This window comes from Poecilia latipinna, unplaced genomic scaffold (genome assembly GCF_001443285.1).
Source record: "Poecilia latipinna isolate Pla-1442-1.1 unplaced genomic scaffold, P_latipinna-1.0 Scaffold523, whole genome shotgun sequence".
NCBI classification, from domain to species: domain Eukaryota; kingdom Metazoa; phylum Chordata; class Actinopteri; order Cyprinodontiformes; family Poeciliidae; genus Poecilia; species Poecilia latipinna.
Window position 1 is genome coordinate 13,207 of NW_015113139.1, and position 22,695 is coordinate 35,901.

General features: G+C 40.5%; 2 protein-coding genes across 3 annotated transcripts in view; both read right to left on the reverse strand.

Moving 5' to 3' along the window:
- Positions 1 to 357: 357 nt before the first annotated feature.
- On the reverse strand, positions 358 to 13,815 carry LOC106952533 (dystrophin-like). The gene is made up of 14 exons (XM_015040699.1): positions 13,812 to 13,815; positions 13,378 to 13,547; positions 13,123 to 13,240; positions 12,366 to 12,577; positions 12,107 to 12,261; positions 11,525 to 11,714; positions 7,975 to 8,147; positions 7,701 to 7,857; positions 7,088 to 7,199; positions 5,741 to 6,009; positions 5,458 to 5,604; positions 2,752 to 2,814; positions 913 to 1,002; positions 358 to 418 (listed from the first exon to the last, which is right to left on the reverse strand). The coding sequence occupies exons 1-13, from the start codon at positions 13,813 to 13,815 to the stop codon at positions 955 to 957; spliced, it is 1,818 nt and encodes a 605-aa protein (XP_014896185.1). The 3' UTR covers positions 358 to 418; positions 913 to 954.
- LOC106952535 (dystrophin) overlaps positions 13,456 to 22,695 on the reverse strand; it is a 180,454-nt gene continuing 171,214 nt past the window's right edge. For both annotated transcript variants that reach the window (XM_015040701.1, XM_015040700.1), the window contains 10 exons: positions 19,169 to 19,291; positions 16,975 to 17,147; positions 16,659 to 16,794; positions 16,283 to 16,458; positions 16,042 to 16,189; positions 15,488 to 15,616; positions 14,773 to 14,922; positions 14,585 to 14,683; positions 14,194 to 14,263; positions 13,456 to 13,547 (listed from right to left, as the gene is read on the reverse strand). In XM_015040701.1, coding sequence (XP_014896187.1) covers positions 14,234 to 14,263; positions 14,585 to 14,683; positions 14,773 to 14,922; positions 15,488 to 15,616; positions 16,042 to 16,189; positions 16,283 to 16,458; positions 16,659 to 16,794; positions 16,975 to 17,147; positions 19,169 to 19,291 — 1,164 coding nt within the window. In that variant the 3' untranslated portion in view covers positions 13,456 to 13,547; positions 14,194 to 14,233. The remainder of the gene's footprint in view (positions 13,548 to 14,193; positions 14,264 to 14,584; positions 14,684 to 14,772; positions 14,923 to 15,487; positions 15,617 to 16,041; positions 16,190 to 16,282; positions 16,459 to 16,658; positions 16,795 to 16,974; positions 17,148 to 19,168; positions 19,292 to 22,695) is intronic.

Below are 22,695 nucleotides of genomic sequence, written 5' to 3' on the forward strand. Positions count from 1 at the left end.
TGATGTACAGTGGTTCATAAGTTTGTCCCAAATCAGCCTTCAACATCATTGAACCACAAAATGTCGGAATGTATCTATATACTGTCCTTCTCTTGACATCGATCAAACAAAAATAGTATGAGTAGAAAAATAGTATGAAACGACTAAGCTTTAGTCGTTTTTGAAACATACGTCATATATATGTAAAACAAAACAGAAGAAGTAAAGGCGGTAAATATGTTAAAAACAAACATGAAGTTGAGTTAAAGTTCCCAAGGGAAATCCGTTTATCTCAGAACAGAAGAAACAGAGCTGCTTTCACAAAGGGCAGGAGAATGTGAGGATCAGCTGGCCCACCACCCAGAGATCTGCACTTACTTGATATAATAGGGCACATTGTTTGGAGAGATGCCCTGCTCGAACGGTCTTTCTACCGATCCTGGAGAAGACACAGGGACAGATGAGGAGTGTCACAACAAAAGACCTGAACTTTCACACAGTTTATGCATTATCTGGGGGAAAAAGGTGCAACAAATCCCAAGATACTCTTCTTTTTAATCTTCTTTTTGTTACTTGACCTTTACAAAGATAGGATGTTGCAAAGCGAGCCTGCTCTTTAATTTACCCTGATATGTAAACTATTCTGTTTTTCAGTAGATATAAAAAATTGTCCCAGCTTCTTGTTCTTTTTTCCTAACACACTTCCTCCTTTCACATAACTATCCATTAACAACCTTTTATGGCTTATGGTTGAATACTTTCCTGTATCATTTATTTATTTTCGTGTATTTTGGGGGTTTACATTAGATTTTAAAAAAACCACACAGCTACCAAAATCAACAGAGTAAAACCTGGCAAAATCATAAAGTTTAGCATCATTTATTTTATTTTATTGGGCATATAGAAATGAATATGAGAGGGGCGGGGCCTCACCTTGAGAAAGGCAGAAGTCTGTGTGAGCGTCTGTCAGCTGCTTCAGATGTTCTTTGACAGATATCTGTTAGACAGAAAGCAGGAGCCATTCTAAGAAAAATAAAATAAACATTTTTATTCATTGCCTGACCCTCTGATGTTCATTTAGATACATTTTATGACCAAAACACAAATCAATTCAATAATTCTAAAAGCTAACAAGGATAGTTTAGAGTTTTAGAAGAGCTGTTCTCATACAATTAAAATGTATTTGATCAAAGTGATTTTCCAGAGTATTATTCTGTGTTATATCCCTTCATTTTGAATAAATTAAATCTTGCCAATTATCTACTAATTTATCGAGATTTTGCCAACTTCAGCAAAATTTGAACTATGCCTTTAGTTTCTTCGGTTGCAGCGTGTAAAAAAGTAATGGAATAGATCATCTTTACATTTTCCAGATGTATGTTTTTCCCTCCACTTTGATGTTATTTTTAATCACCAACTAACAAGCTACGTCCACTTGTTTTAGTTGCATCGTTTGGTTTGTGCGTAAAAAGAAAAAAAGTTATTTTAGCCAAATATATCGACAAAAATAAATCTAAATTATATACATTTAAATCGACACTTGTAAATAATTATAAAGTGTACATAAGAACACATTGGTGGCCTGAGTGAAGAAAACAAAGATGAACATGGACAGGATGACTGAATGTGAAGTCGAGGAACTGCAGGGTGACACAGTCTGAATGAGGCATGTCTACATGCTTCATTTACAAATGTTATCTGAAATGTAAAACGTAGCAAAACAACAGGAGTCCCACTCTCCTGTCAACTCACTTCCTCCTTAATTGAAACTATTATAAATACCACCAGGATCTATGAACCTTTTGGGTTAGGTTCATTTCTGCCAAAAAAAACAACAACAAACAAACACTTTTTAAATTAGATTTTAAAGGACAGGACTGACAACAAGATCATTGTTTGATAAATAGAAATAAAACATTCTAAAGTGTTCCAGTATTTCTGCTAAAATTTCAGCTAAAGTTCTTGTGGATGATCTGGTAGCTCCCCAGTATTGTATAACTTGACAAAAGCACAAGTTTAGCCTGATTGCTAAAAGTCTGTGTTGGATCAAAACCTGATGAGGTTGAGACTTTCCCATAGGCATTTCAATAGATTTGAACATCACCATAAAGTTAATTTATTTCAGTAATTAATTTTAGTTGTTAATGTGGATTGTTTCCTTGCCAACACTGCTATTGGTTTCCTATCAATGTTATTTTTAGTAGAATTAAAAAGACTAATGTCAAAAATGGTTCTTAAATATAATTTTCTATAGTCTGTATTTCAATTTGTGGTTTTATGACTTCCATAAATAATATCTACCAGCAGAAGGAACACATTTGTGGAGGGGTGAATAGTCCTGGAGCCACGAGACAGACATACTGGTGGCACTATTTTTAGTAAAGTAGTGTCTGTGAAGATTAAATACATGGCAAAATATCATTCCTTAATAGAAAATGATGGAAATTCAGCTGATTCTTGCTGCTTTGTCAACGCCTGCCAGGAAGCTACATCTTTAAAGTCCCCAGGGGAAGCACCATGGTATGTGTGTGAGCTTGGGTGTTGAAGTCCTCAAGCTGCTGGACTGAGATGGGTTAGAGTCCATCTTTGTGGACAGACTGGCTCATTAAACATCCAACCTTTCATCTGCTACCCAAATGACAAAGCAGCTGATGACACAGCATGGGAAAGAGGAAGTGAGAGGAGGAGAGCCGCGATGTGAGATGAAGAAGATGTGACAGTGATGGCCCGTCCCAGTTTTTCTGCTTCTATGCAGCCAGGAACTGAAATTACCTTTGAGTCCACCTCATCCAGTCCATTGCTGCCCGAGTTGCTTTTTCCCGTATCCACGGTAACCTGATTAGAATTGTACAAGAGACGGTGTGGGATTGTTGAGGCAGAACCTGCTGCTATTACCGAGAGTGCACTTTGTGCCTATGTTGACCATCACCTGCGACCCTTTAGGCATAAAAGAACAACGTGAACTCGCTTGAAAGAGCTGAATCTCGAGCTATTTCCCTCCTCCCAACACAGACATACACATATATGAGATGTACAAAATTAAGTTTAGACATAATCCCATCTAAACAAATCATTAATACCTAGATTGAAGACTAAAAGAAGTTTTTAAGAACCAGTTTAAACTCTAAATGGCAACACTCAAAGGACAATGAAAAACAAACAAGAGAAGCCAAAGTAATTACGACTTTAGCTTTTGGTATCAGATCAGTAAAACAGTCAAACACTCCACATTGGTTCGGCAGGTTTTGTTGTTCACCCCTTCCTTCAGAAGTGCATTCTTCAAAATGTACAGTTCCACGATTGCCGTGATGACTGAACAAACTACTGCATCACTGGCCAACACTGGATTTCAGCTCAGGTCAATGCTCTTGAAAAGTTCTTGAAGGTTTAACTGTATGTTTGAGACATAAGAAACGTCTTGAGATGCCTCACTTAAACCATATGCAAACATTTAATACATCCGTAGAGATGAGTCCTGATTCTATTGCGATAGGGTCCAATTTCTTTTATGGACATTTTATTATTCACTGTTTTTTTTTTGTTTTTTTTGCATCAAATAAATTTATTTGCAGACCCAGCTGATATTACAAGAAGTTCCCATGGTTGCCATAACACACAGTAGTGAACTGTGTGTTATGGCTAAAGCCGAGCAAAGAAACACCTTGGTTTATTGTTGCAAAAAAGAAAGCCAAATGTTTGTGTCGGTGCCAAAGCATCTGCTCCGGTCCGAACTTCAGAAAGACCAGCCTTCTGGTCCCGTCACTGCTGTTGCATCCAGGCATCCATTTCATCCGGCTGATTGGCTCTATCCGTCACACCCTGTTATGATCACCGGTTGACTTCCAGTACACAAAGGGTGGTGTTTATTGTTGCTGACACAAACCGAGGCTGAACTGCCTCTGATCACTGGCACCTCGTCATTATGAAAGGATTCTACCATGAAGGCTGAGCTAGCTCAGTTTAATCATAGTAATCTTAGTAGTAGCCAAAATGTCTAAAATATTTAGAAGAGCCCTCAGATCATAAAAGCCGGTTGTGATAAAAGACTTGGTGTAGTCTCAGGAGTACAGTCTATCATTTAAATGTTAGTTCAGCCAGCTACTGCTACTACAACCTGATGATATATTCTTTTATTACATATTAAATACATGTAATTACTCACCATTTCAACATTTTATTTTGCTTTACATACTGAATAAGCAACTAATTAATGTGTTAAAAAATGAAAATTTGCTCAAGTTTGAGCCATTAAAGTAGATTTTTTTGGGGGTAATACTCGGTTAGATTCTAACATTATCTAATTTATCTTGGCCACAAATCCTTCTGAAAAACTTTCAGAAGGATTTACCAGCAGATACACAAAGGAACAAATCAGAACTAACTTAACGCAGCTACTTCCACATGATTTTAGCACTGCAGTTCTAGAATTTATTCATTGTGTGCAAACTTTGTGTTCTTTATCGGCTGTATAAAGAACACATTTTGAACAGTAAATAAGTTTAATGATTGGAAAAAAATGTGTTTGTATCCAACCTTAGTTAGCTTAGTGATAGCATTAAGGCTAAATTCAATCTTGCTAACATGGCATAACTCATTAGCTGCCTAATGTTAATTAATATGAATTAATTCACAAAGCAGTAGTGCCAAGCAGAAACCATCTACCGCAGAAACTACCGTCCATGATTTTCCTATTCTCCGCTCTTGGGGGATACAACCAATCAACATAAAGGAAAACGAATGGCATTCCTCCATTGGCTGTTTTGCAAACACTAACCAATAGCGTGTGAATTAGCATTGCGCTTAGCTATTCCAGCTTCTCAAGCTGCATTTTGTTTTAAATATTTCAGATATGGATTATAATATAAATCTGTGAAGAGGCAGGTTTTCCACCAATATGGAACCGCAAGTGTGTGTGTGCGTGTGTGTGTGTGACCTCTGTACCTAATGAACCATGACCCCACCAAAGTTGGGATTGTCATTCACTTCACCAATTGTTTTTGCAAGAAAACTTAACACGGTTTGGGGCTGAGGTCTTGGCTAAATTTAGTCAAAGCAATGTCAGCCTTGGTTGGTTAATAAAGTGCAAACATTGCTCTAACGTCCTTAAAAGCTTTGCCTACATGTGTTTTCAGTGCTTCAGCTTTTCAGCCACCTTAACATTTTGATGGAAGGCACTCAGGCTAATGTCCTAATAAGGTAAAAGCTTTGACCTCTCAATCCATGAACATATAAATTAAGTTAAGAGACCTTTACAATGACAGGTAAAATGTCTTCACACAGCTGAATTTAGTCATCCACTGGTCATGATTGCAAATGAGAGCATTTTAGTAGGTAAAATTGTAGTTAAATAACTAAAAACGGCAAGGTTAGGGAACCAGGAGCTAACCAGATTGGAGGGTTAGTACCCTGGTTTAGGTTGGAGACAGTTTTGTGTGTGTGTGTGCGTGTGTGCGCGCGAGAATGTTTAAGGGTACATACTTGGAGCAGTCTCCAGCGCGTGTTGAGGTCTTCAATGCGTTCCAGGTTGCTAGGAGACAACTGGATGTCGGATGGATCGAACGTGGATGCCAAATGGTTCATGTGTGTCACATCGTCCTTAATCAGAGCTATTTCTTCCTGGAACTCCTGAGCCAAAGAGAAACACACACATATATATATATATAAACATTTGTAAACACTCAGATTAAAATGACAATGCAGATAATTACTCTTATGAAGACAGAGTCTTGGTTTATTCTCTGTTGGTTTATTCTGGAGTTACCTTGACTCTGCTGATGTGCTCAGGTAAGGAGTCAATCAACAGTTCCCCTACGGGTTCCCAGCCCTGCTTCACCATCTCCGCCTGCTTCAGCTGCTTGTCCAGCAGGTCTTCTGCTTCCTGGAGCTCCATCAGTCTGTCCAGGGCCAACTCCAACCTCCTCTGCCAGTCGGCCGAGTCGACGTTGAGCCGGTCCCACCGGCTCACCACGTCGTCCGCCTCTTTGCGCAACACTCGGCCCACGTTCTGAGCACGCTCCTCCGGGCTGATGTCTGACGTTTGGGATAAGCCAGGTCTGGCAAAATGAGTAACTCATAGCAACAGCCTCATTTATTAAGCTATATTTGATCAGTTGTGCCTCTGTGAAGGTACAACTAGTATGTTTCTAGAAACTGGTATGTTTCCAGAAACTTTCACCAATTCTTCACATAATAGCTCAAGTTCAGTCTGGTTGGATAAAAAGCTCTTGTAAGCCCCAATTTCCAAGCCAGGCCACAGATTCTCAATAGGATTTAGGTCAAAATTTTGACTAGACCATAGAAATATTTGCGCCTTAGAAAGGTATTTACACCCTTCTGTCTGTCCCTCAAGTTGTTGAATTTTGGCCATTAAACTTGGCCAAACTCTGAGAGCCACATGAGGGCGATAGAGCTGCTGCCTGAAGCACTGACTGAGCAGACGCTGGAATTCCCCTCTTCCTCTCTGAACCTGCTCAAGTTGGCAGCCTGTCAGATTTATTAGACCACACTTTAGGCTTGGCTTGTTTTGTAGTCCAAGCTGCTGCCATGGTGCAAACAGCACGGCCAGTAAAGCATCTGCCACTGCGTTTCCGTGTCGACCTCCACAAGCAGTCGTCGCTAGGCTGTCACTAGGCATGTTTTTAATTTATGAGCAAAGAGAGAGGGAAAGCTAATCCTCCTTCCTTTATGTCAGATTTGAGAACTGAAGGAGTTTAAATCCTCCAAATCCAAAAGTTCATCATTCTACAGGTCAGGTAGTGTACAGGGTGTGTGAAACTGAACCTAGAACGTGGGAGATCACTGTTTAATTTATGATTAAACAATGTAGTAAATAACATTTTCATGAAGACTTCTTTGACTACTCAAGGTGTAGTTAATTGACCTTTGAGGAAAAGTCAAAACTTTTGTTAAAGTCAACATGTGGCATGTTCATCTTAAACTGTAAATGAATAAAATAACCAAATAAATAAATAAATAAATGTCAAATGGTTCTTTGAAGGAACAATCTCAAAACAAAAACATTATAAAGCAGGAATAAATGCGTTATTTATGTCAGCGAATCTGTTTTAGACATAAATGAAGTTTGTGTGTGTGTGCGTCTGTGTATTACCTCTCAGTTCAGGTGATGGCGACTCTCTAGGCAGTTCGGACAGGAAGAATCCCACATCATCAAGAGCCTTGGTCACCACCGGATCCTTGGCTCTGAGCTCCATTTTGAACCCCTATGACGGACACACACACACACACACGCGCGCGCGCGCGCACACACACACACACGCACACACACGCACATGTTCAAGTCTCTTATCTACTTACACCAGAGGTAGCTTTCATTCCACTTATCTTTGATCTCAGAACAAACGATGCTTGGAATCGAGTGTCAGCTACACTGGAGGTTTTCTTCGATTTCATTGGCTGTTTTACCATTTACCATGACAGAACATTATATTTAATCTTTACTTATTTTGTTTTTTTTGTATTTTTTGGTGGCAAACCCTGCATGTAGAAATTAAATTATGATGCTAGTGTGAGTTTCAGGAGGTCATGGATTCTTCCAGTCTGATTCTTCTCATTTTAGGCTTTTATTATCGTCCCTAAACACAGCAATTTTCTGTTTTTTTAATCCAATAAAGTCTAATTAAAACAATTTTATGCCAGAAAAAAAACATCACATATTTCCTTATTAATCTTAGACATAAGCTTGTGTCATGTTTCCCCCTTACTCTGTGTGTATCCAGCTGGGACTGCACGGTGGGAACATCGCCCCCTACAGGCTTCTCCTGCTCCAGCTGCTGACTCTTGAGCCTTAGCCAGTTCAGCAGCTCCTGCAGTGACATGTGGAGCCTCTTCCAGGGAGCCATCTCAGAGTCCAGCTGTGACCTACCAAAGAAGCACAAGCTTTTTCCTCCCACCTTTTTTCTTTTTTTTTAAATCATCTGGATCCAAACTGAAGCATTTCTCCCTCTTTGGTCCGTCTGCAGTCCAGGTGTGTCTCACCTCATGCTGAGAGTCTTGCTGCGCAGGTCGTTCCAGCGCTGCCTCATGTTGTCCAGACGCCTCTGGAGCAGAACCCGGTCCTCAGGGTCCCTCAGAGAGGTCAGGATCCTCTGGCCGTTCTCATCCAGGGAGTGATACAGCTCTTCGTGGCCGTCCACCTCTGCCTGGAGGTCCTAGTTTAACACAAACAGGCAGGATTTATAATAAAAATGCTATACCTTGAAATTGGGCCTGTCTCTTTAAGAAACTCCTGCTCTTTCTGAAACTCCGTCTCCAGGAAGTCATCACAACATGGCTCCTCTATTAACCCTTTAACAACATTTTTACCAGTGTTGCACTGAGAAATAGCTCCTATAATGAGCTCTGCAGTTTCACCAGGTGTTTGCTAATTGCTGCTGGCTAGTCTGAAGGAGCCGAGTGGAGTCCTGGGGGAGATCTGCACTTCGGTGTACCCAGGAGTTTTGCACAGTTGTATGGTTGCTATGGGGATTAAAGTAAATACTTTACTCAAACATGCGTGACAGAATCAAAGTAACACTCAGGCATTTTTTTTGTGTGATAATTTAGTAGCATTATAACATGGTGTAAAGCTCAAGAAAGTTGCCCCTTTAATGCAACAAAATTTTGATGGCTTTTTCTGCTAATAAAATCCTCATTTGAAAACTGCTTTTTGTATGTGCATGTGTTATATTAAAATTTGACAACAGAAATCTGTATTTTAAGGGATAGAAGTATTATGCAAATTGGACTGTTGTGAGCTTTAATTCAACTCAGTTAAGTTTATGTATATAGCACCAATTCTCAACAAATGTATCAAGGAACTTTACAAAACAAATTGCCGCCATGTCATCAAAAAACATAACTGGAGTGTTGCTTTGATTCTTTCATGCATGTTTGAGAAATTCTTTAATCTCCCATGGCAACCATGCAGCTCATTGGTGGAACTGGTAGCTCATTATAGGAGCTACTTCTCAGTGTAACACTGGTAAAAATGTTGTTAAAGGGTTAACAGAGGAGCCATGTTGTGATGACTTCCTCAAGGCGGAGTCTCAGAAAGAACAGGAGTTTCTTAAAGGCACAAATGCCCAATTTCTCGCAAAGTCAAATTTTCACTGAAGTTGACATAATTACTTGACTGTGCTGTAAATGATACTCTGTGGCTAGAAAGCACATAACACTGCCTCTTTAACCAAAGATTAGGTCAGACATGAATATGACAAGAGAAGAGTTTCACATGAATCCAATGGGCTCAACGATCATCGGTGAAACAAAGAAGTTCTTTATCCATCTGAACTTTAACGACAAAACTCTAAAAACGACAACATCCACAACATGTAAAACACACAATGACAGTACATGTATTTTCTGTTTTTATAACAGGATCTTTTTCCGCTTTACAAAAGAACGAAGCCTGAATTTTACGTTCCAACCTGAACTTGGTAGACCTTCCTACGCAGCATCCTCCAAAGAAGAAACTAGACGCTAAGTCGCAGAGGAAGCGCCATCATGTTTTTCCTCTGTTCTGTTCAAACGAGCTCCCCGCGCACAGCGGCCGCACAGAAATGCCCTCCGTTTAAAACGCGAGGCAGATACTGGAGACGAGACGGACGGGGAGGGCAAGGAGACAAAGTTGGGCCGGGTAAGTTGGTGGAAACACAAGAGGGGGGCGAGGAAGAGATAGGAGGAGGAAAGAGGCAAAGAGGACATGAAAGCAAGAGGAAAACGATGAGTGAGCTCGTTTTCCAATTAAACCTTATCTGCGTGTGGCGTTGTCGCCCCGGAGAGAGTGTGCACACTTCTCTGGGTGCTACAGCTGCCATAATAATTGGACACAGAAGACTATCTCAGCGCTGCACACAGCACTGCCTGTTGGACTGACACAACTCTTAATGCATGTGTGTGTGTGTGTGTGTGTGCGTGCGTGTGTGAGAAGAGGGAATAAAAGCTGAAATTTGCATTTCAGATTCCGTTTCCAACATGCGAGTGTGTCCGAGTTTCGACACAGAGAGCGAGTGGGAGCAGGATGAGGGTCAGAGTGTGTCCTCGCCACAGACAGAGGCCACCATTCAACACCCACAATGCAGCGGGGGGCATTTTTCCGTATGTCCGCCAGACCGGGAGCGGCCAATAAGCTCTCTTCATGCTGCCTTATCAGCATTGTTGTCATTCCAAGCAGGGGAGGGAATTGTGCAAGTGTTTTCTTTTTTTCTTTTCTTTATATTTTCGACTTGTTAATCAAACACTGGGCTGAGCCAGGAGGACGTTATCTTCTGGGATGGCGTTTGATGTCAGCTTTACAAAAACTGAAGTGAGCTCGATTAAAAACACTGTAGATCTAAAAAGGCTGGAGTGAGACGGAAAGTTTAAAGTCTCGCTACAGGATGTTGATTAGATTTTGGTTTGGTATTCTCCACAACATTCACCTTCAAATGGCCTCATGCGACCTACGGACGACTTTTTCACCACAGTCTGAATGACGCAATTCTGGTCGTTTTACCCCCGTAAAAGAAAAAGAAAAAAAAAAACAGATGTGTGGTACTAATTCGGGTATATATCCGATTGTTTTCTGCAGTCTGAACCGTCACGTCACAGTAATATTGTTCATCATGATATCTGGGACAACTTATCGTCGAGCAAATTTACTGCGAAATTTACGCAAAAATTGTCAAAAAAGTTGGGTTTAAATAGCTGTGTTTCCATTTTGTGCAAACTGTAATTTCAAAAATAAACTCGCTGAATTGAAAATGGCAGATTTTCAGCTGTAACAAAATGGATGTATTTCGCAAAACTGCAATGGAGACACCTTTTTTTTTTTTTTGCATCACATGAATCATGTGGTTGACACCGAAAACGACAACACACTGCACGGCAGATGGACATACTTTTCGGGAGGCCATCACTGTTTGTATTAAAAATCTCGGCCCAAATAAAATACTTAATATTTCAATATTCCTGAGAGACAGAATTAGGGTTTTCATCTGCCGTGAGCCATAATCGTTCACACAGGCAGACATAAACATTAAAAATCTATCACTCTGTATGAATATAGAAAAAAAAAAGAAACGGAATGAGGAAAGATGCAGAAGAAAGTCTCTCTGCTAAACCTGCTCTGCCCTTATGCCATGCTGTCCTTGTGAAAACAATTTACTCTCTGCCCACACAGCTCCAAAGCTGAGTGCTCCTCCATTATTCATGCAGGGGCCAGTGTTTTATATATAAACACAGGAAATCTGTTGCATTAATATCCTGACTCGGCGAGCGAGGAAACATGAGGGAATCAGTCATCGTCTAATGACGTCTGACAGGTGGAGTGAGAAACACGGATAATCCTGTTCCACTGGTACCTGGTGAGGGAAGGGGGGACGGATCAAACAAGAACTGTGATGGCAGGAGAGCTGAAACTAATTTAGTTCTTTTTTTTTCTGAGCTCCCTGTTAAGATCCAGCACTTTCTGTCCCTGGTAAATAACCAGGTCATGCAGTTACACCTCAAACGAGCCAGATTACATGCCTTAATGAAGAGGATGTGTGTGTGTTAAACCGTGTCCTACCTTCCACTGGGCCAGCAGCCTCTTGGCCGCCTCAGGCTGATCCTGCAGCCTCTCCTTGTTGGTGGCATCTATTAAAACATTGCAGGTGGTCTCCGCCTCCGTCAGCCAGCTCAGGAACTTCTCCAGGTCCAGGTAGAACTGGTGGAGCAGCTTCAGGCCGGCTTCCACCGCCGCCTCTCGGTCTGAAACTCTGCAGACGGGCGAGAGAGATGAGGGAAACCGAGGACTTGCCTCCAAACTCAGGCTTTATTATCAAGTTGAACCAAAATGAACCCTGGACACATGGCACTTTCACCAATTATTTTAGATTTTCACAAATTAATAGATGCACATTAATATTCTGAACAACAATTTCTCTTGTGTGGCAAACGACTGTCCTGACTTACAGAACGGTGCTAACATATTTCATGTTAGCACCTCGTTGATGTAAAGTCGTCACAAAAATTGCGTGATTTGTTATTTATCAATACCAGAACTATCTCAAACTATCCTGTTTTATTCCTGTTTTATGCCATATTTTTTGGACTAATGCAACTTGTATTCCCGAACGAAGGACGTTGGTATTGTCGCGTGTGCGGTTACCGTTTGTTGATGTGCGCCCACGTCGCCAGCATGTTGTCATTGACCTGGGTGACCTTGTGCGTGTCGTCGTTGGCGTACAGCGTCAGCAGCTTGTTGGCCAGCGCGTTGGTTTCAGCCACCTGTCCCTGCCACTGCTTCAGGTCCTTCATGAAGACCTGCAGGGGAACAGAAACCAAAGGGCTCGCTCTCGTTGCCGATGCCAACAGATCTGGGAGTGCCAGTCGTCATGCAGCCATGCAGACGGATCTCTGGTGCCCACCCTTAGATCTGCGTGTTGCTTCTTCAGTGCGTCCGCTGTGTACGTGATCTCCTGCCACGATTCCAGCCTCCCACTGGCCTGTTTGATGAGGCAGTCCACCTCCCGCTTTGCGTCCAGCCAGTTTGTGGAGTCCTGCAGCATGTTGAGGATTTGCTTGAGCCTGTCGGAGAGTTTGGTCTGAGAGTCTTCCCAGTGGGTCTGAAGCTTGTCGACTGTGGAGGAGGAAAAAACAAAACTGTGTGTTTTCCAGGTACATAGTGCCATTTCATAGCAGTCAAGTAGCTATATTGTCTCCAGTTGTTATAAAAATACCAGATACATCGAATATGACTTTAAAGATGTTTGACTTCATAGTTTAATGCCTTAAAAATTGGTCACTGCTCCTCTTTTAAACCTTTCACATTTTTACCAGCAAATTCCTGAGAAGTACTTCATATAATGAGATGTTTGCTAATTACTGCTAGCTAGTCTGAAGGAGTGGAGTGCTCTATGAGACTTGGAAGCTGCAGTTCTGAGGAGGAGCTTCGTCCTCGAAGGTGACGCCCAGTTCCACCAAGCGTTTTGCACAGCTGATTGGTTGCCACGGGAGACTAAACACTTTATTTCTTAAAAAATTGGCGTATTTCGTTAAAACGTTTTGCCACTAGGATGGGGTGCCTTTCAAGGTGACCATATAAAACTTATTAGAATATATGTAACACAAGTTTTGTGTATATTTGTAATGGAAGTGCAGCTTGTGAGGGTGTGTGTGGCTTACTGCGCTCTGTGATGGCGTTGCGCGTGTCCTGGTTGCTGGTCTTGTTCTTCAGGTTCTGTGCTGCTGTTACTTGTTTCTCCAAGAGGGGGCGCCGCTTGTCGAGCTCCTGTAGAGATCCCTGAACGCAAACAATGCACACTCAACTTCCCATTCATGCAATATTATTATTATTCAAAGCCTAAATCGTGCACACATGTGGTCACCATCACTTAGCTGGGTCATAAGTTCATGTTTGAGCTGCGCTAAGATCGTCACCTTGAGCTGGTTTATGTTTTCGTTGATATCGTCCAGGTCGGCGACCACCACCTGCTTGTTTTGCACCATGTTATCCAGCATCTTCAGCCAATCGGTGAGCTCGGCCCAGGATTTGTTGAACTGCTGGAGTGCGGCAGATTCAGGCTGGGAACTTCCTGTCAGGCCTTCATCTGGGAAGCACACGATGTTAGAAAACGTTCTAGGAAATGGAAAATTCCAGAAATTTTCCAAACATGTTCAAGGTAAGCCTCCAAAACATTTCCAGCGTCACACTTTGAAGATAAAAAAACAAGACAAATGAACTAAAAAAATAATAAATTCAATATTATATGGCATTATTTATCCCTGTTATTAATTAAGACTTGTGATGGTTTTCAACATAGTAGGGACAAACTAAACTATAAAAATGTTTTATGTTTTGAAAATTCTCTCACACATCCTTTACACCCAATTAGTCTGAGAACAAAACACACACAAAAAAAATCCCCCTATTCAAATAACTCAGCGTTTTGTACAGCTGAATGGTTGCCATGGGAGATTAAAGGATTTCTCAAAAATGTATTAAAAAAATCTAGGCAGCACTCCAGGTCTGTTTTTGCTTAGGGAATAACATTATAACAAAACTCAAAAAAGTTGGTTTTACATGATATAGATATGTGAAAATGTACAGCAATAAATAATACACCACTATATAAAGACAGAAACAGCTCTGTCGTCATATTTAGTTGCCTCATTAGCATCTTTTCTTGCATCAGATGTTTTTCTAGTGATGACTGTATATGAAATATTACGATGTTTCTGCAAAAGAAAACTTACGGGTTTTTTTGTGCTGCTGCAGCAGCTCCAGAATCACCGTCTAGTCTTCTCTTAGCTTCCCGTGTTTCCCCTACCGTCATCAACACATGGAAAACACACACACACACACATACAACTCACGTTTAGGCTAACAAAGGGTTCAAGTTCAGCTCGTACAAATACAATCAAAAGAGTTCAGTTAGTTCAGCAGGAGAGCGTGCCTTTGATCTGAGACCTATATTAATGAAGAAGGTGATCTAAAATGTGATGAAATCTTTGAAGAAAACCTGGCAGTGAGATGAAAGACGTGAATGTGATGTTGGAACAAAAGACTTTTCTTCACATCATCTTTACAGAGACGAAGCGCGCTGTGAAAACGTCAGTGTGTAGTTAAAGTTCAGCTGCTGCTCACCTTGTCCAGCCGTCCTGGAGGAGTCTCCCTGTACATCTGATTGGCTCGCTCCAAAACAAACTCCACTTCTGGCTTCTTCTGCTGAACGTCCTCAATTAGCTGTTGGACACGACGCTTTAGTATTCGTCATTTAAGTAAGAGAATTAAATATACGGTTATTATGAGTAAGAAAACAAAAGTTGCTGTACTCTGGGTGGTGACTCCTGGGGACTCTGCTCCAGCTTGGCCCTCGTGCTCGACGCCCAGGCTGACAGGTCGTCCAGCTCACCCTGGATCTTCAGGAGCTCCTTCAGCAGACCCTCGATCTCCAGCTGACGCTCAGGCAGAGCCCTAGACACCTAAAGGAAAGAAATAAAGAAAAGGTACTCCCCCTTTGTAATGAAAGTAGAAGCGCAAGCATGGGAGTGGAGGGGTAATGATGTGGGCTTGTTAAGATTCGACCACAACAGCTCTGTCTTCTGTCCAACCAACGTCATTAATGGGTCAATTAACCCATACACAGCAAAGACTTTACAAGAGACTGGCTGTGATAGAAAATAATCTATCTACAGCATTTCAACCTCCTTGAAATGCCAAAGATCAGAGAGAAGGATGAAGTTAAAACCGTCTCATCCATTGATCAAAATTAGCAAGGCTTGCATCCCCTACTCCAACATCTCTCTGCCTGGTTTATAGTGGATTGGCAAAAGCAAGTGAGGTGGATTAGCATTTGCCAGCAGCAACTGAAGGAGTCATCCAGAACATGTTAGTATGGATTATTGTCTCTGCTGCCTGAAAACTGAGTCGTTAGCATGATGATCATACAGCAACAGATCACACAACATTTAGTATTCTGAATTGAACTGATGGTTTGTAACTCCACGTCCCCACAGCTCAGTGACATCAGTAGTGGTAGTTGCTTACCTGAGCCCAGCGAGTGTTGATGCCCCTGATGTCTTTGTGCTTGTCAGCAGGAAGAAGGGTTAGCATCTTCTGCTTGGCGTTCAGATTCTCCACTGCAGACTTCTTCACGGGAAGCTCCTCCACACGCGTCTTAGACAGATAACGGAAAATATTAATTTAATGCGACTTTACCAGCTCCTAATGGCCAGAATCTTTGCCTCTGCAACGCAATAGAGATTCATGCCTTATTCTACTGAACAGTCCAGTGTGTGTCAGTACTCTGTAAAAGAAGGTTTCTGCTGTCAGTTGGACTTTGAAAAGCGGAAAGCGGGGGGATTAGGATGGGGTTTTAGGTGTTATCCCGTCAGACAGTCAGTTCCCGAAACTACACACACAAAAAATCCTCTTAAAAGCGCATACGGGGTCAGTGCAACCCGCACAGGGTAAAAAACTTGTGAAGTATAAATGATTCCATTTCTTAAGAAGAAGGGCTAAAGCTTTGTTGACCATAATAACCTTCAAACAAGGGAGCAAATAATCATTCTTTACATCATCCCCATTTTTTTTTACCATACCTGGACTTTGCTCAAAGTGTCCCTGATGTGCTGTGGTTCTGGGGGGTGCAGAGGGATGGCCAGCACACCCTCCGCTTTATCCAGCCAGCCCAGCATCGAGCCCATGTCCTCCTCAAACTCTGCTCCAGCTGTTCGCGCCTCGGCAGACCTGCAGACACAAGGTCTCCTCTTAGTAGTGGCACGTTGTTGGACATGGTGATCGTCAAATCACAGCTGTGAGGTTGGATGGGGGCCCGCCCACCTCCTCTTATGCTCCCTGAGCTCCTGGCAGACGTTGGCCCAGCGAGTGTTGAGTAGTTTAAGCTGCGACCGGAGGCGTAAGGCATCATCTGGTGCGCTCATCTGGCTGATGTCTTCTCCTGCAGAGTTCACTCTGCCCAACACCACCTCCTGGTGAGGTATGTCGTCCACCAGGTCCTGTGCAGACACACACAGACACACACACACCTGCCTCACTATTTGCACACGGACAGGTCTTCATGGGTAATACTGTCTTCGTAGGTTTCATCCTCACAGAAAGGATGCTCAATATTAAAATACATTGTTATCCTGTACATCTTAATATGTTTTTGTTTTGATGTAATTGACAAATAGGGAAGAGGAGGATCGGGTGTTACCCTGAGTTGCTGTCTGTGTGCTGCCGGCTCACTCTCAGACAGTTTCAACGTGCTCTCAGCGTTGCTCAGCCACTCCTCCACTTCCCTCTGGTCCGAGACAAACCTCTGCCACTTGGAGTTACAGTCCTTCCAACGCCTTGACAAAGACAGATCAGATATTTCTACATGTGGCAAACAATGAGTACAAAAATCAATCAGTTATAAGGTTTAACACCCTGGGACGTAACAGAAATCCCAAAGCCGTTTTGTAGCTTCTAGAACCACAACAACCAAAATATAAAGAAATCTTCTGAATGTTCCTCTCCAATTCTTTTACTTCAGTCTGTCTTTGTAGAGCTTGTTTAGTTTGTCCCAGTTGTTGTTGAGTAGGGAAGCCGTCTCCTGAACCCTGTGACCTTCCAAAGGTCGAGAACCCGTCGCCATCTCTTCTCTCCGGGCCAGAGCTCCTTCCACCGGGCCCTGCAGCTTGTCTATGTTCTCCTTTACGTCCTGCATGCGAGGAAGTGCACAAAAGACAATTGTTCAGAAGCAGGAAAACTAAAGAATATCTGTTTATAGTCAAAACCTGATGTTATTGGCAACCTTTGAGGATAACATAAACATGTCTTGTATCACAGTCAAGGTAAATAAAACTATAGTTTTAAAAAAAGGATTAAGGCTTCCACATATTAAGGCATGCATCCATTGTCTCTGCCAATTTTTTTTTATTTCCCACAATTTCAGCCCTGGACACAATGGCCAAGGAGAAGAAAATTATTTGCTGTTTAGATTAAGTTAAACAAGGTACCCTAAATATTCTGTTTTCTAATACCTTCTGTCAAAACAATCTTCAAAATTTGAGTTTAAATGTTAAAAAAAAGAGGTAACGTGCCAAAGGTGCGTCACCGTGTGGTTGAGCAACACCGTGGCTGTGTAATGAGAGGATAATCCAAATCTCTCTGCATAGCCTCTACAACCGCAGAGTTCACAGGAGAACTACCTCAAGGACTCCACACTCCCACAGCAGGAACTGTTCACACTTTCACTCTCCTCCCAGAGGCACCAAAAGTGAGAAATGGAGAATTTCTAGAGTTAAGAATTCAACTAGACCTGAAATACTTCCAGATATGATTTATTTGAAGGACAAGTGGATGCATAAAGTTTTCTTTCTATGCCATTTTTTACTGTTGGCATTCACTGCAGAAAGAAAAACATATTTTCTTTACTGATTTATTTCAATGTTGCCTCAACAGGCCAGGTTCAGGTTCGGATTCAGGGTGTGATGGCAAATATTTAGCCACAGGCGATCTGGGATTGGTTGGGACTGGTAACATTGGGGGCCTTCTACTAGAAACCTGACAGTCAGTCTAAGCTTCAATCTAGTAAATAAAAAAAAATATCCATAAACATCACTTACGCTTTGTGAGAATGCTTGCCTTGAGGTTGAGAGGCAGAAAACAACGTAGTGTATTTTGACAGGTTTTGAACTCTGCCGCGATTTGAGGAAAAATCGACATATGCACCCATCCAGGTACAAAAATCATGAATTAGGATCTGAATTTCAAAGTTTATTTTTCAGATGTGCAAGGTTTCTGTTTTATAATGATCATATATATTGTTGCCAATTTACTGTTTTTTGGCCCAAAAATATGTTGGACTCAAAATCAGTATCTAGAAGTGAGCATGGAAGAATAAATGAGTGGATACATCAAGGACATGATTGAATTAAACATTAAACAAAAGCATTTTTTCTTCCTTTATCTCTTGAGCAGAATCAGCCTTTTTGTGGGAAGCCAGAAGGATGATATTAAAATTGAATGTGTTGACTTTGAACAATACGGCGCACTGTTACAGATGAGATATGATATCGCAAAAAGCAACAAAGAGTCATTGTGAAAACTATGTAGCAGAAAATACACTGAGGTCAAATGAAAAACAGACAAAACAAATCCCATTTTTGTGGTGGGTTAGAAAAGTATTAGTAGATGGATATCTAAAAGATTTTAGAATTTTGATATAAAACCTCAGAATATGTTAGAAATGTCATGTTTTTTCACTGCTATATACAATAAGTATGCTATTCTAAAATCTCAAAGCTATGAGATTTTAGAATCTCATAGCTTCTATTTGTATTACAAATACGTATATTTGTAATACATATTACAAATATGTATTTTTAGTCAAAAGGGTTAATTTTAAAGAATTAAAAAAAAAAAGTTTTTAAACCTCCTAAAGTATACCTGGAGAGAAAATAAAACATTTGTTGAAATCGTTGAATATTTTTTGACTTGATCTTTAGTCTGAAACAAATATGTAATTTTTTTAAAAGATCCAAAGGGAAATTAAAACTTTTCCAAGGCCGTTTTAATAGATGGAAGAACACAATCGGATAGACGAAGCATTTTATGCAGGCCTTTCATTAAAAGAAAAAAAAGAAAAAAAAGAAAAAAAAGAAAGTGAATGTGTATTGTTAACCCTCTGAAAAATGCAGCTGATATTTTATTTTTCCCCAACTCGGTGGCAGTGCTGACCTTCAGGCAGTGCTCTTGCTGTGGCAGGTTATAATACGCTGCAGGCCAGTATTCAGGAGAGTTCAGCTTGAAGTCCGTCTCTGACACCGAACGCAGCAGCGCCTGGAGCTCTGTCAGGTACTCCTGATTCCACACACACACACGCAAACACACACACACACACACACACACACAGGCAACAGTACACACAGCACAGAAATGTTACGACTCCAAAAATAGATAAATATGTTGCGTCGTGTTTGGTATTCTCTGGGCAGGTAACGGCTGACATTTTCATCTGGGACCTCATTCAGTCCACATTTAATCACATGTGGAGCTACCAGAATGCATATTTTTGTTGCTTATAATAGAAGTTTACTAATAATCATTGGTGGTTGTCGAATGATTGGGGAGCCCCTCCTTCTGCAATCTTTCCCGACCAATCAGAATGCAGGAACTGATCTCAAACAAAACTTGTCTTCCTGTTTCAGAAGCAGGCAGGGACCACGCTCAACACACGAGGGCGCCCACTCTCCATAGAAAACACAGGAATAAAGTCAATAGGAAACTTGTTGATATTTCAAAGGAGAATTTTTTTTTTAGTTGCTCTTGCACACCCCTTCTTTCTATTGCCACCCTGGGCAACTGCCCAAATGGCCCATATCAAAAACTACCACTGTTCATAAGAAGAAGGAATTTTTATAGGAACTGAATGTGAAGCCCTAGATTGAGATGTCATCATTTTTCTGTTTTATATAGTTTATCACACCTTTAATGTATTCAAATTACTACAACTAAAATGGAAATCTACTTTTATCTATTTTTTTTTCTCCAGAAAGACACACAAAGCTTGTTGCTACAGCAAAGAGAAACTGGGATGTAAACACTCGCCTGTGTTCGTCTCACCTCATTGTTATGCTCTCATCGCAGGCCAAGCAGTTGCCCTCCAATTAAAAGAGACTTTTTAATCAGGCCCAGATGAAACAGTCATAATGGCGTTATTAGTGACCTCGCACTGAGTTGATTGCTGCCGAATGCGAACGTGTGAGACTGAGCAGACGGATCAGTCCCAATCATCAAACATACTTTTCAAGAACAAGACTAATTTCTTTTTTTTTCTTTTCATATTTGTGTTTATTTCTGTCTGTTTTTCAAATGATGCGGTCAGACGTTTCCCTTTTGTTTTCTTAAGATAATTAGTTCATTTCCTGATGGATTTCTCGAGATAACAAGTCAATCTCAATTTTTTCCAAGATTAACTCGTTCTCTAAAGAAAACCATGAAATTAACTCGTCATCTCAAGAAAACAGGTAATTAGCTCGTTATCTCAAAGAAACTATGAGAAAATGGAAAATTAACTCATCGAGAAAACCATTGGAAAAATAAGTCGCCCCGAGAAAACCATCAGGTAATAATCACATTTTCTAAAGAAAATGGGAAATTAGCTTATCTCCAAAAAAAAAAAAAAACAAAAAAAAAACTATCAGGAAATTAAATCGTTATCTCGAGAAAACAATCGGGAAAAATTATATACCAGTCAAGTACAACCACTAACGGCTTCTGACTAACGGCATTTAAATTGAATTGTAGAAATAAATGTACTTTTCAATTATACTAAAATTTAAATGCACCTATAAATGTTACTTAATGAACTTAAACAAAAAGTAGGAAAATAACGCTGATTCATCGGTGATGGGGTGAATCAGCAAATTACTTTTGGTAATCCTGTCTGACGTAAAACAAGAGACATTTGGTTTTATTGAACTTTAGAAATAAAGTGAGAAATAAAGTTGAATGTGTCTTTATATTCAACGTATGTAAAATTTGTAGTTTCGACTGCAAATTCAGTGGGATTTAACTTGCTGTCGTAGTCTGTGCAGTTAAATCAGAGTTTTACAGAAAAATGGTTCTTAATAGAACAGGTTCTGAACATTATTGTTACTCAAGGTATCTACAACACTGACTATAAAATTTATGCAGCAAATAATAATGTAGCATTCTTTGTCACTCAGGTAAATATAATCTAGGTTTTATTGAGAGAGGTGAAGTGAATGACGAGAGTTCACATCCTCAGATTCTCTGTTTGCTAGAACATGTTTCTGCTGAAAGCTTCTGTCACATTTGGTTTCAATATGGTTCAAAACTCACTTTTAACTTCTAAATTATCGTCAACACACATAAACTTGACTTAGATCAGCATCTAATGCTCCTCTGAAATTTAAACAATTAAGGATGAAGATGAATAAAGTTTAACTTTTTATCATTAGTATTGTTGTGTTATTCAGTTTTTGATCTAAATTAATCAAAGTTTTTGCTAATTTCACCCTTCGTGAAGTTTTAAAATGATTGAAATCATTGTGACAGATGCACAAATGTCTAGTACTTGCAGGTGCACCTTAATAAACCAGAATATCATCCAAATATTTACTACAGCCAATGGAAACCCCCAAATGATGGAAAGTTGAGTTGAAGGAAGACGGTGCAGAATTAAACATGGAAGACAAAATGGAATGGAAGTGAACTAAAGCATGTAGACAAGAACTGGAACTGGGCCGTTCCTCGTTTTCAGTCACCATCCAATCAGAAATGGATTCAGAAGAAATCAGTTTACTCAACTGACTTCATCTTTCACTTTTTAAATCGAATTAATGAAGTAAATTCATCAGTATGCTGATTCATTACGATGCACCAGTGTTTATGGATCAGTAACAAAGGCCCAAAATAATTCAGGCCAGCAGCACACTACAACATGGTTTCTTGTATTATTTTTCTCTAACAGTGTTTGTGATGATGAAAGAGCAGAGCAGGTGGTGATGATGAGTGGAGGAAGCAGGCCGTTGTGTAGATTAAATTATAATCCTTCATTCTTCAGGATATATCTTTACAAATATACAGCAAACTCAGTTTTACTCAGTAAATCTCAACCTCCTGGTTCCAACTCATCATTTGACCAGTTTTGCTCCTTTTTTTAGGCCCGAGCAGCGAAAGCGCTGCGAAGGCCTATTGTTTTTGTAAAAAAATATATATATATATATATTTTTTTGGTAACTTGGACTGAAAACACACCTGGGCTGAATTTATTTGCATCAAAACCACTGTGGGAAAATGGACAGTAGAAGAAGAGTGTGATTCATGAGTAAAACAAATGATATCCGATAATGTTTGGACTCTAAGGCTGTTTTGAAGCAGGCAGAGCAGTTTTGTATCTTGCTGTAGCAGTTGCATGTCTCCATTTCTGATGACTGTGGACCAATTGGAGTGAGACATTACACTTGGCTCCATGGTTGTAAATAAAAGTGACAACTCACACCTGGTTCCATGTTAACATGACAAGGAAAACAGAAGCTAATAATGTTAGGGAGACTTGCTAGCTTAGTACTGCTTTAGCCATCCTCAAGATTTTCTCATTGTTTGAATTCCACATTGGTAGCTCCTGTTTTCCTTGTCACGTTAGCATGGAACCAGGTGTGAGTTGTCACATTTATTTGCAAAAGTTTGCAATAAACCTCCTAAAGTTTTCTATTTTTCGTCAAAGTGAGGTCTGTGTT

Bases quoted from the DNA above. Each gene is read 5' to 3' on its own strand.
- LOC106952533 (XM_015040699.1), bottom strand. The intron at 13,241-13,377 runs GTGACGATCTTA...GTTTGCGTTCAG, and splicing joins AAAACATAAACCAGCTCAAG to GGATCTCTACAGGAGCTCGA. The intron at 8,148-11,524 runs GTAGGACACGGT...GTGTTAAACTAG, and splicing joins GGCTGCTGGCCCAGTGGAAG to GACCTCCAGGCAGAGGTGGA.